A 13265-nucleotide genomic window follows, 5' to 3' on the forward strand; every position below is an offset into this window, starting at 1 on the left:
TCATTACTTTTTTGAGAAATGAGTGGGTAATTCCTTTTCATTTTGATTGTAATAGAACTAGGAGTAATTTTTATTACTTTGGCGGAGTAATTGTAACGTTTCCAGCATTACTTTGGGGCATTACTTGGGGGGGGGGAAGCAGAGGAAGTCTTCTGCTCCTCTGATTTGTGGATGAAAATCATGTGCCTCAAACTAGGCTTCTGTGCAGCCTCGCTCTTCGCTCGAGCTCTGTGGGTGGGTAGGAAGCGACAAGGGAGGAGGTGGAGAGTGAGACGGGGTGGAGTGGAGAAAACAATTGTTTTAAAAAATGGATGGTGGTGGTGAAGAATGGAGTGGAGGGAAAAAGTAGCCAGAGGGCAAGAACATGGATAAAGAAGGTGAATGAGGCAGCAGCAGCAGAATGGAGATAAACAACTGTGGAGGTGAAAGATGACAACATGTGTGTGTGTGTGTGTGAATACTGTGTTTGCACTTGGCACACAAAGTGGCTTCTACCACCCTCTCTGGCTACTGTGCTGCATTTGCAGTATTTTAACTTTTTTGCATCTCAGGGGGAAATGTTTGCTTGGGTGGGTGTCCCTTAGTTGGTGGCAGGGCAGGGTCCGGGAGGTGGTTAAGTGAGAGAGATTATGCTGGCTGGCTGAGTGGGGGGGGTTGCACTTGGTTTGACCTGCAAAGATCTGAGTAGTGGTCTCTGCCTCTCTCCCCACCACCCTTACCAGCGGAGAGACCACCATTGCTATCTTACGGATAAAAGGAATTATTCTACTACCTCCGTATGTGTGTGTTTATTTTTAATGTTGTTTTAGGGTACTTAGATGTTAGTAGCCTCTTCTCAGCGGCTTCCCCCTATAATGGTTGCCTCACAGCAAACTGGAGAGGAACCTGCTCCCCAAAAAGTAGGGGGTGTAAGACGCCCCCCCCCCCCGTCCGACTACACCCCTGCCTAGGAGGTCGGTCCCATAGGACCCCTGGCCCTTTCGGACGGCGCTGGACTCCTCGTCCCTCTGACGCAGAAGGAAACCGCTGCAAGCCCCGGGTCAGCGTGCGGGGAGACGGCGCCGGCGGCAGGAGCAGAGCTTGCCCGGGCTGCAGGCGGGCCTGTGCATGAGAGCTCCCAGCCGCCAGCCCCGCGAGCCCGCTGCCAGCGGCGGCGTGGAGCAGGAGCGCCGGTGCTCCTCCCCGCGCGGCGGCTGCGACTGGTGCGCTCCTTCGCCCGGCCTCTCCGTGGGCGGGCCGCGGGGGTCGAGCCGCCGCCTCCTGGCGTCGGGCTGGAGCGGGGCTTTGTCTCTGCCGCCGGCAGGTCTGCGCTTGCGGCGAGGATAGAGGCGGCGCCGTGCCGGTGCGCGGGGACTTCTGACGCGGCGGCGGCGGCGGCCGAGCATGAGGCAGCGGCTGGGGGACCCGCGAGGCTGGGGTGACGGCCGAGGGGCCCGCGAGGGGCTGCCCCGCCGAGGCTCCCTCCGAGCGGTGAGTCGCTCCGGAACCAGGAGGGGGGGCACGGGACGGAGGGGCCCGGGCGGCGCGAGTGGGCGGCAGGCGGCTCCTTCCCCGGCCTCTTCGCCTTCCCGGGTTCCTCCTGCCGCCGGCGCCTCTGCTTTCAGGAGCACGACGGGGCGCTGGGAGCCGGCGGAGCGGCTGCGGCTGCGCTGCCCCCCTCGTCTCGGGTTCGGCTGCAGCGCGAGGCCGGCTCTCTCTCTCGGGGCTTGGCTAATCGGGCAGGGGGCCCTTGGGACTGACCTCGTCTGCGGTAGCCTGGGGAGATCCGCCCCCCGAGAGCCGCAGCTGTGCCCTCTGCTCCGGCTTGGCGAGCTTAAGGGAGCCCCTGCGGGCCAGGTGGGCCGTCGGCCTTTGCGGGGCGAGTTTCTGGAGAGCTGGGCTCTTTGGGCGAGGATTTCAGGCCACCTTTGCAGAAGGACCCGTGCAAGGTCCATCCCCGAGCGCTGCCTGGAACCCCGGAGAGCCGCTGCCAGTCAGTGTAGACAGTACTGAGCTAGATGGACCCCAGTGCTCTGGCTCGGTATCAGGCTGCTTCCTAACCGTCGGTTTCCAGAGACGCAGCAACCGTCTGGGCTGAGTCCAAACCTTGGATCAGGCCCACTCCCCCCCCCCTTTGGCTGGCTTGGCAGGGTGCAGAGGAGGGTCGTGCTGCTGTTGGGCCATGGTGGGGTTTCCCGTGTGGGTCACCTCCAGAAGGCCAGAGGCCGTGGGGGGGGGACTGCATCTCCTGGGGCCTGTGGAGGTCTTTGCAGTCTGCTTTGGGGTCACCCCGTGAGCCAGTCGGAGGGCAGTGGAGCTGGCTCAGAGCAAAAGATCCTGCGAAAGGGGGTTCCTGCACCGAGCAGGGGGTTGGACTGGATGGCTGTATAGGCCCCTTCCAGCTCTACCACTCTGTGATTCTGTGATTGCAGAAATCCCACGGAAGTTCTTGCGTCTCAGCTCCCTCTGGAATTTCTCAGGCAGGAAACACGAAAGGTTGCCGGGTATGTTTGGTGCACCACAAATGCTGTGCATATTATTATTGCTATTTAGAAAGCAGAGATGCCAAGAGGGGGTCTGGCCCCATTCAGGCACTCACAGATGGGGTGAGTAAATTTCACTTGGGGGCAAAGTTCAAAGACCTGCTCTTGTTCAAATTTCAGCTGTAAAAAAACAGAAATGTGTTTTAAACAGAGTGGCAAGTTATGCATTGCCAAAAAGGGGGGTTGCACCCTCCCTCCCATAAATACGAAAGAGGACACCAAGTTGCATATATTTTGCATAAGGTAGTTTATATGCATTGGCACAAATTTAGAAATAACAACTATAGTTTCAACAGCAAGTGCCATCCATTTCACCAGAGCAGAGCAGACACACACCAGGTGACTTGGGGGCCAGGTCAGTCTCTTGGCCAGGTGTGGCCACACTCTGGACGGACCACTTCAAGCCCCCCCCTTATCTCCCTTTTTAGGGTTCCTTATCTTTAAAGCAGACTTGGCCTGGGCAGTCCTCAAATAGAGGACACCTTTAAACAGACAACTGTCCTCTGTAAAGTAGGACATGTGGCCAGCCTCATCTGAAGAGTGTTTTGTTGTGGTGGATTCCCCTCCTGCGCCGTGTCATAACTATGACAGTGTCGCCAGCTGTGACTCTGTGCCCCAGGCTGCTCGTTGTGAGTAAGATGACTCATTCAGCGCGTGAAGTGGCTCGCTTGCTTAAGCCACTGTTTCTCCAGTGTTTTGGACTCGCTCCCTGACTTTTGAAATGACGCCATCCCCAAACACATGCCATGTGCTAGGGCACATGGAATCCTAACACACCCACTCTAGGTGTGTACAGATGAACGTGAGCCTGGAGTGAATGGTGGCTTTTTAACAGGAGCACTCGCCCCCTTCTCCTGACACCCCCGTTCTCTAGAGTGGTCAACCAAGTGCTGCGTCCAGCCATGCCGGCAAGCAGGGCTGTGAAGTCGGTACGCCAAACCTTCGACTCCAACTCCTCTATTTTTCTACTGTCCAACTCCGATTCTACTCAAAATTGTTTCCGACTCCATAGCCCTGGAAAGCGCTGTAAATGTCTTTTTAAATTGGGAGCTCTCGTAAGAGCATTTTTATTGCTGCCTGAATATGCGACACACAAAATGTTTTCCATCTTGAGTTATGGTGAAATGCTCAAATACAGCTGACTTCATGGGAAGCTTCTTTGATATTTTGAATTTATATTTTAAAAAATTACATTTCTACTGACTCCGACTCCACCCCAAATTGCTTCCGCCTCCACGACTCCAACTCCACAGCTCTGCCGGCGAGGGTTGGCACTGATGCGGGATGTGAGGTTAATGCCTGCTGGAGGGGTCTGGTGGAGAGGAGGGGAAGGAGCGACCCCCAACCCCCACCTGGGCAGGCAGCCCACGGCTGTGTCCTGCAGAGTACGGACTGCAGCAGAGCCTTCTGCTGCTCCTCTTCTTGCCAGGTTCTTGCAGAGAGTTTCTGCTGGCCTTCAAAGGCCTCCTTTGGGAGCCTCGCATGTCCCGTTGTAGGGGCCTGCCCTATTGCTTGAAAACTTCAGGGCAAGGATACACCTAACAATATAACGTGCTTTAGGTGCTTGGGAGTGAGCCAAGATGAGCAGTGTCTCCCTGTGGCAGCCCAGGGTTCATGCCACGTGTGAAATGGCCCTCCACAGATCTCAATGTGTGCGTGTGGGTCAGGTACCAGTATCTCGAGTTTAAGGGCTCTCGGGAAGCAAAGCTTGGAAGAATGATTCCCTGAGAATCTGAAGTCAGAGAGCTGCTTCCAGCTACTTTAGACCAGCCTCTGCGAACTTGGTGCTCCCAGACGTTTTGAACTACAACTCCCGTCAGCCCCAGCCGGCACAGCTGTGCTGCCCAAAACACAGGAGGGCACCATGTTGAGGAAGGCTGATTTGGACTGTGTTGTTCCATTGGTCTTCCCAATGAAGATCCAGAGGGCCGTCTGGGACCGAGGAATGAACAGAGGGCAGAAGTGGACCCAGGTTTGCATAACATTTGCACCTGCTCCTTTACCTGTATAGGTACAAAGTTAGGAATAGTCCCATTAACAAAAACAGGAGGGCCAAGTCACCATTGTGGGGGAGCAGCTCACCTGTGAGACCCTTTCTCAGTCTGCTGTCCAGGCACTCACTTTGTGTGTGTGGGCATCTTCAAGTCTCCCCGCATCCCTTCTTAGGGTTCTTGATTTTTCTACTGGACTTGCACCGGACAGACCTTCCAAAAGAGCCGCCTTTGCCATGCCTGGTGCCCTTCAGGTGTTGCTGGCGTGCAACTCCCATCTGCCCCAGCCAGCCGGGCCATGTAGTCCAAAACATCTGGAGGGCACCAGGTTGGGGAAGGCTGGACTAGAGGATGTCTGCACACAGCAGGTGTGGGCAGCCGCTGGCTCTCCAGATGTTGCTGAACTACAACTCCTATCTGCCCCAGCAAGTATGGCCAGGGCTGATGGGAGTTGTCGTTAAGCAGCATCTGGAGGGCCAAAGGTTTCCCGCTCCTGAAATACAAGATTGTCTTCCGACAGCCCTTCCAATAGAGGGCACCTTCAAACTGAAGATTGTCCTCCTCTGTCAAGTAGAATCAGATGCCTCTTGGATGCCTCCAGGGTTGGAGAGCCCACCACCTCCCTAGGTCATTGGTTCCATTGCTGTACTGCTCTAACAGGAAGTTTTTCCTGATGTCCAGTCGAAATCTGGCTTCCTGCAACTTGAGCCCATTATTCCGTGTCCTGCACTCTGGGACGATCGAGAAGAGATCCCGGCCCTCCTCTGTGTGACAACCTTTTAAAAACTTGAAGAGTGCTATCACATCTCTCCCCAGTGTTCTTTTCTCAAGGCTAAACCTGCCCAGTTTTGTCAGTCTCTCTTCGTAGGGCTTTGTTTCCACTCCCCTGATCATCCTTGTTGCCCTCCTCTGAACCTGTTCCATCCTAACCAGAAAGCAGAAAGCTTTGGATTCCCAGGAACCCAGGGCGGCTTTGATGCATTCCCTTGTGAGGAGATTTTTGTAAGACTAGGAGGAACAGGGTGGTTCATGACAGATGCTCTTGGAGGTCACTGATTCATAGGGTCGCCATAAGTTGTAATCGACTTGAAGGCACATAACAGCAACACCAAGGAGGGACTGGCTGTGTACTTTTCCAGCTCCTCGTGCTGGGAGGGCAGTTCTGCTCCCGGCTGTGCTTGGCCACCGTCCTGATTTGGACAGGCATCATTGCAATGCCCTTGGGCTCTGCCTGTCTGGGCCACGTGGAATGGCAGTGATGCAACCGTTGCCACCTGCACTGAGCCACTGGCTTGGAGGCTGAGCCAACCAACAGTGTTGCCTGCTGGTCTGGCTCTTGGATGCCATGAAGTGTGGCCTCTGCTGCAGAGCAAAAAGTCATCTTGAACTTCCGCATCCACCCTTATCCTCCCTTTCATTGTGGCTGGCTGGCATCCAGTGGAGGGCTGGGCCTAAAATGGCTGCAGCCACTTGGCTCTCTGGCCCCTCAGTGCTGGCCACCCTCACCTGTTCTGCTTCTCTCTTCAAAATGTTGCTTGCTTACTACCTGAGTGATTGCTCTGTGTGTGTGTGTGTGTGTGTGTCCGCGTGTCTGTGAAATGTCATTATTTAGTGCTGCAATATTGAATTGGTTTAAGTGGGTTGAAAGCCTTTGATGTGGGATGCTTCGAAATGGAAGGCACTTAATATTACAAATGGCTCATTTTGACACCTCAGAGGGTCCTTAGCAAAGGTTTGGGGGCTTTTTGATTGCTTATCAGATCTTCCGTGGAAAGGGTAAATCCAGATTAAGTGTGTGTGTGTTGCTTGAATGAGTGTCGCTAATCTGACAATAAGGTGCTTTGATTAAAAGGATAGCTTTGATTACTTGGGTGCCAGATTTTAGAAACCATCTCTATTATTTTAATACAGCCTTTATCAATGTGGTGCCATCCAGCTGTGGGCATTCAGGTGTGGGAAGCCTTTCGGCTTCCAAATGTTGCTCAACGACAGTGCTCATCATCCTTGGCCGTTGGCTGTGCTTGCTGGGGCTGATGGGCGACTGTCGTTCAGCAACAGCTGGAGAGCCAACAGCTCTCCACAAAGACAGCCCTCAGAATTGTTGTTTTATATATGCAAATTATGCAGGTTGAATCAATTAATCAGTGTAAAATTCCTCTGTTTAATCAACAATGCTTGCTTTAACTGGGGGACATCCCTAGTAAATCCCCTCGGCACTTAGGGTTGTGTGCAGCTGTAGTCCTGTTCAGAGTAAAACCAGCAAAGTTAAAGAACGTGACTCACTTAGGCCCATTAATTTCATTCTGAGTAAGATTTAGTTGAATACAACCTATGCTTCATTTTTTTGCAGCAAGGGGAGGTTTGGCTGATGAGGCTTTTCGTCCAATATAGCTGGGGGGCACCAGGTCTGCCTACGGAGGCCACGGGGCAGCTCTAGGCAGAAACTAGTCTCTGACTGGTGCAGCAAGGGGTTGTATGTGTGCATGTTTCGAAAAGTGCTGGTCCTTGCATATGGTTGGCATGTTGCCTCTGCTTCAGGTAGCAAAATGCCTTTTTCGCCTGGCCCTGTGGAACAAGTGGCATTTTCCCAGGTTAAGCAAGGGTGCTGGTGGGGTCTGGGGACATGGGGGTCTCCCAGCAATAAAAACACACGCGTTGTGAGTTGCGGGAAGATGATGTGGGGACTGTGGGCAGTGAAGGAAAACCCAGTGCAGATACTGCATATTGTTGACTTTGCAAATTTGCTCAGGCTTGTCATTTCAGAGTGGAGACGTCCAAGAGGTTTGTGGGTGTCTGTTGTGGGGAGGGGAAGATTCTCAACAGGTTTATAGCCCTGCTCATGGATATATTTCAAGTGGGATGCCCAAAAGGCAGTTGCAGTTATAACTTTAGAAGAAAAAATATTTCACAATAACTGTAGCAATGTTATTGAGGCAGGTCACCCCCTCGCAGGGTTGTTGTGAGAGTAAAATCGGGAGGGGGTGGACCATGTTTGCATGCCACTGAACTCCTTGGAGGAAAAGTGGGATATGACTGTAATAAGTAAATAAATAAACATTCACCCATCCTTCCGTTTCTTTTTAAGGAAAGGGATTTGTGCTTTGGACATGGGTCTAGAAGTTAGGCCAGCGTTTCCCTAACCTTTGAGCACCAGGACACAACTTTTCTGAACTATGGCTGAAGGGACACATCACTTGTACATCCTAAAAAGGGTTACTTTGAGAATGCAGAAGAGCAGATGTGTCTTGTCCTCAAAGAAGCCCGCCCCTAAGTCTCTGTGTGGGTCACTGTTCTTCTGAGGGCAGAGAATTCTGCGATGTCTTCATAGGGAGTGAATGATCCAACCCCAGCAGATGTGGCAGAATAACCTGCTTCCTAATAGAATTTGCTTGGAAAGAGGTGAGGCCAGAGCAGTGACTCATGGAGAGACACAGTGGGCTGCCTCTTTTGTGGGCAGGCAATTTAGGATCACAAGAGGCTTCAGGGAATTAATTTACTGGATTGCACTGACATCCTTGTGGCACAGTTTAAGAACAACTGATCTAGAGCTGAATTATTTATCCTCATTCATTCATTCCATTTACATCCCACCTTTCCTCCAAGGAGCCCAAGGTAGCGTACACGCTTCTACGCCTCCACATTGTATCCCCACAACAACCCTGTGAGGTAGGTTAGGCTGAGAGATGGTAACTGGCCCAAGGTCACCCAGTGAACTTCATGGCTGAGTGGAGCTTTGAACCCCAGTTGAATGCCAATGCTCTAACCACTACACCACTACACTCTGTTGCTCAGCTTGGAGACTTAAGGAGGTCATAGTGGCAAGTGATAGGGGCATGTTTGAGGATTTGTAATATGTGGTCTGAATCTGGGGGGGGCACTTTCGATGCTGTTCCTGCTACAATTGGTGTTTCTCATTTGAATTGCTCCAAGTCTTGTTTGGTGACTGCAAGCAGGCAGGCAGACGGGAAAGCGTCTCCTCAGCCCTGATTGTTGTTGTCGAAGCAGACAGGAGAGTGCCGTGCTGGGTGAACAGAGCCCAGAGGCTGTCCTTCGAGAGGTCATCCCACGGAAGAGAGGCATGTTGGGCCTTGCCCTATCCAGGTGCAAACGCTTTCTGGCTGGGTGCTCTGTCTGAGCCACGCCTCCTGAACTTTAGACACACAAAACACAAACATTCAGTTGGATCATGAAGGGAGGAGTGCTCAGCCTAAAACGCAATGCAAGGAGCCACCAGCACCCATTCCTGAGCGGTTGGCCTTTGTTACAGTGAGGGGGCCAGTTGCCGACCTGTGGCATTTGTACAGAGGATCCCTCTTCTGACTGTGGAAAGCCTGGCCCTGGGGAGGGGCACGGAGGAGTGAGAGAAGCCCCCTCCGGCGAGAGGCGGTTCTGTAATGGGATAAGGTAAGGTAGTTGGCTTTTTTGCCCTTAAGATAGGGAGGCAGATCTGAGCCAGAAAGTGCCCTTCTCTGTGTGTGTGTGCAGTAGAGTCATTTCGATTGTACCCATATTGTGTCGCTGGTTGTAGCACATCTCTCCAAGGGGAAGGCGTGTGTTTCAAAAGAGTGCTCCTGATCTTTTCTTTTGGGTGAGTAGTGCTTCCTTGGCTGCTCGGAGATGGTCTGTGTCCGCTGTGGAATCGGGTGCCTGCTGGTCTCGGGCCACGCTAGCTCGTCAGCCCTTGCTGTGCCCGAGAGGTGGTCTTGGGGCAGAGGGCAGGCAGTGAGGAGGAGAGGCTCAGGTCTACTCTGGGCTGTTGGAATTACTCCCCCAGTGTCTGGAACGTTTGCGCATGCGTGGCGGTCTTGCCCAGTTCTCCTCCCAAACTGGTGCCAGCCGTCTCCACAATCTTTCTATGAAGGGTTGTGGGCCCAGTGGTCTGTGCATGTTTGTGTTTGTGTGAAGATGACATGCCAAGTGCTGCCACCCCTCCCACCCCCATTTAACACCTGCACACACAGGTATGCATTATTTTGAATCACATTTTGCGTATGTCTCAAAGGAATTTACAAGTAAGGGCTAAGGTGAGCTCTCAAGTAACGTGGCCCTGAGCTGCATAGCGCTTTATAGATTAGAACCAAACCCTTGAATTTGGCCTGGTAGCAGATGGGCAGCCAGTGCAAGTCCTGAAGTCAAGGTGTCCTATAATAATGTTCTGCACTAGCTGCAGCCTCTGGAGCAAGACCCACAGAGTTATGCAGCCTTGTGCATTGGCAAGAAAAATGGCTGAATTTCATTAATTTTAGCCATTTGGCCAGTCACAGCTTAGGTAAAAAGGGGTTGAGGGAGGATGTGATAGAGGCTGATCAAATTCTGCCTGGCATAGAGAAAGCGGGGTAGAGAGAGCAGCTTTTCTGTCCTGAACTTGGGGGTCACCCATTGTAAGTGAATGGCAGAAGGAGATACCCTGAAGCTCAGATAGAAATCCCAGCTGAGCTGTTCTGTCCTAATGCCACTCCCGTGGAGGTTGTGGCTGCAATGGTAATGCCATGAGGTTGTGTGTCTGGGGAATGCAAATGCATGTATGCTGTCCTGTGGGAGCTGGCTGGCCTCATTTTGCAGGGTGTCCTGACTTTCCTCCCATGCCTCCAGTTGAGTGACTGCCTGCTATCTCCCCTCTGCCCAGTCCAGCATTAGAGCAGGGCTGGCATCAAGGGCTGGCATAGTTGGACATCTGCTGATGGCCCACTGACAAGAGCCCCCTGGATCAACTGCAGTGAGGAGGAAAACTCACTGAGGGAGGGGGGACTCACAGGGGGTGTCTTTCCCAAACCTGGATCCAACTCTGATGGAGAGGTGAACCCCCTGTCACTCTGGGCAGGGTGCCAAATTCTACAGCACACCCGGATAAGCAAGTCAGCGGGAGGAAAGCACTCTGGACCCAGAGATATGAAGGCCCTGGAAAAAACCAGGAAAATTAAAAACATTTTTTCCTGGGCATTCACTTCTCTACTCTGGACATGCTTAGGGGCATCCAGGTGTGGGTGCTATACTATTTGTAACCAACAGGGGGCAATGTTATAGTGGGGTAACACCCTGTTGAACTTTTATGGAAACCCCATTGTAGTCTCTAGCAGAGGTGACTGTAGAAGAGGGAACTCCCAACACTCTTGCAGCAGAGCAAATTTCAACAGATGCAGCTCTTTTTGTTCCCATAAGATAAGCTGCATTTGCCCAAGCCCCCATCCTCCCCCCCCCGGTGATCTACCTGTCGTAAGAGTTACTGGCTGTGAATGGGCGTGCCAAGAGCATTGAGCGTTTCTTGCTGGGTGTCCAAACACTGAGACCTCAGCCTGATACAGTTGTTTACAACCCCACACCTGGCTACTGAGATCTCCCTTTAGTCATCAGACGAAATGTTTCCTCTAAATTAGCAAGGGTGTGCGGCCGGGGATGACTCGCTGAGGAGCTAGTTTTAGGCCTGCCTCAACCTGACAGGCAGCTGACTGGGCTTGTGGAATCCCAGAGGCGCCAGCTTTGGGAAGTACATCTGGGGAAACACTCTGCAGACGAAGGTGGGGGAGCAGCTTCACCCTCATCTTTCACACTCCGTGCAGGTCACTTTGCCAGGCTGGCCAGAGATGTATTGCTGCCTGAGGCAAAAGGGCAAGATGGTGCCCCCTTCCTGGCCCTCATTCCCAGTTCAGAATGTGATGGGAGTGGCAGTTTCATTTGACTTCCACGCTGGTAATGGGACAGCACCTTCCACTATCCCTGAGCAGAGCAAGCTAGCTGAAGAGGTGCAGAGCCGGCTAGCTTAGGGGGTGCATGGGGAACGGCAGAGAGCTGGAGCTGCCTGCAGCAGCTGCCTCTCTCTGTCTAATGTGGGGCTGGCCCTTCCCTTCTCTTCCCTGGTGTAGACAGGTGTGGCTGGTGGCTCCGATGTCAGTGGGGCAGTGGAATCCACATCGGGTTTTAGTCTGAACTTTTCAAGGGGCTGTCCAAGGGGCTGGCAGGGAGCCACTAGCCACCACTGTGTGTAGAACATTTGCCTGCCCTGGGCTCCTACTGGGAGGAAGGGTGGGATGTAAATCGAATAAATAAATAATAATAGAACATGAAAAGCAATGGAAGAAGCAACTGTTGAAGAGGAAACGCAGCCATCGTTCTCCAGGTTGCATACAGTGAGCTTTGGGGAGAGCAGAGGTGGGTGAGACATTTGGTTCAATGCAAACCGACCGCATTTGCATTCCCCCCAGAACGTTTGCAAACCAAAACACAGCTGTCCTTCAACATTAGCGCTATTCTGAATTTTCCGATGCAATCATCCAACTACAAAATGAGTACAAACATGTGTATATTAGGGAACCTGTGGCCTTTTTCATTTTCCAGTTGTTGAACTCCCAACTCTCATCAGCCCAGCCAGCATGGGCCAATGTTCAGGAATGATGTCAGTTTTGGGAATTAAAATGGTAGCACTTCTGTCCCAATTTCAAAAATTACTTTCACATTGCAATTGCCTGTTATGTTTAGAAACTGTAGCTTTTTCGGCCAGAATACCGGCATTTTGTACAAATGTCTTTCACACTGCTGCAACAAACGTCTGGTTTTTGTCCCTCACCCGTTGTATACATGTGAACTGTAGTTGCCCCAAAATTCACTGTACTTTGGGCTTTCCCCCCTCATTTCTGTTGATGTGTGCTGATATACCGGTAGTTCTAAACAAGGGAATATTGTATGTTATTGTATTATTGTATTTTGTACGTCGCCTAGAGTGGCCGTTCATTCGGCCAGATAGGCGACTCAAAAATAAAATTTTATTATTATTATTATATTAGGGGAAAGTATGCATAAAAATGCAAATGTCAGTGGAGATAACATGCAAAAATACATCATTGTATTATTAAATGTATATCCCACACCTTCCTGCAAAGGAGCCCATGGCAGCAATTATATTAGGTAAAACTGCTTGCAAAAATATGTGTATTAGGGACAATTGCATACAAAAATGTATACGTTAGGAAAAAATGTGCACTAAAACACTGGTGAGTTTCACAAGGATTTTCTAAAATAAGAATTCATGAACTGATGTGCAGAACTGACCTTACGAGTGAAAAAATGAGAACCTGAAATTGACAGAATCACACAGCCCTAGGTAGGCAGGAGGCCCGAGGACAGTGGCCTGGAACATCTGGGGGGGGGCTGCAGAGGTTCCAGACCATCAGCTTGACCATTGGCCATCCTGGTGGCTGGGGCTGATGGAAGGTGGAGTCCAGGAACATCTGGAGATGGAGGGGGCAGAGGGTCCCCATTCCTGTTCTGAATCATACCGTGACAGAAGATTACAGAATGATGGATGGTGTGGAGCGTTCTCTTGTAATGTGCAAACTTGGGGAGGGAGGATGTGTCCTGATGACATCAGTAGGCAGTTGATTCAGGACATACAAGGTGTAGTGATTCCCACTAGCTTTAGAAAGGGGATTTTGCAAAACTCTTGGTGATGGAGTGTTAGTGATTATTTTTATTTATTGATTTGACAACATTTATATACCGCTTGAATGTGAAGATCTCTAAGCGGTTATCAACAAAACAGTGAAAAACAAGTAATTAAAGACATAGTTAAATCAATTAAAACAGCTACTAAAAAGGTTTGTAATGGTCGCTGGATTAATAAACGTATTCGATATGTTTACTGAAAAAATTAAAACAGATCAACATCTATGTGTCTGGATAGGCTTGCTTAAACGAAAAAGGTTTATAAGCAGGAGCTGAAAGGAATACCGCAAAGCCCCCTGCCTGATATCAACAGATA

General features: G+C 51.4%; 1 protein-coding gene across 5 annotated transcripts in view; it reads left to right on the forward strand.

The window, feature by feature from the left end:
- PLEKHG5 (pleckstrin homology and RhoGEF domain containing G5) overlaps positions 1 to 13265 on the forward strand; it is a 98648-nt gene that overhangs the window by 17483 nt on the left and 67900 nt on the right. Inside the window, exons 1-2 of one of the 5 annotated variants that reach the window (XM_061600764.1) lie at positions 1216 to 1470; positions 2412 to 2483. The exons of 2 other annotated variants lie outside the window; for them this stretch is intronic. In XM_061600764.1, coding sequence (XP_061456748.1) covers positions 1384 to 1470; positions 2412 to 2483 — 159 coding nt within the window. In that variant the 5' untranslated portion in view covers positions 1216 to 1383. Of the gene's footprint in view, positions 1 to 1215; positions 1471 to 2411; positions 2484 to 8706; positions 8918 to 13265 lie in introns of those variants that run through there. 2 more of the 5 variants (XM_061600767.1, XM_061600768.1) reach the window with 2 other exon arrangements.

The sequence above is a fragment of the Rhineura floridana genome, chromosome 18 (genome assembly GCF_030035675.1).
Source record: "Rhineura floridana isolate rRhiFlo1 chromosome 18, rRhiFlo1.hap2, whole genome shotgun sequence".
NCBI classification, from domain to species: Eukaryota; Metazoa; Chordata; class Lepidosauria; order Squamata; family Rhineuridae; genus Rhineura; species Rhineura floridana.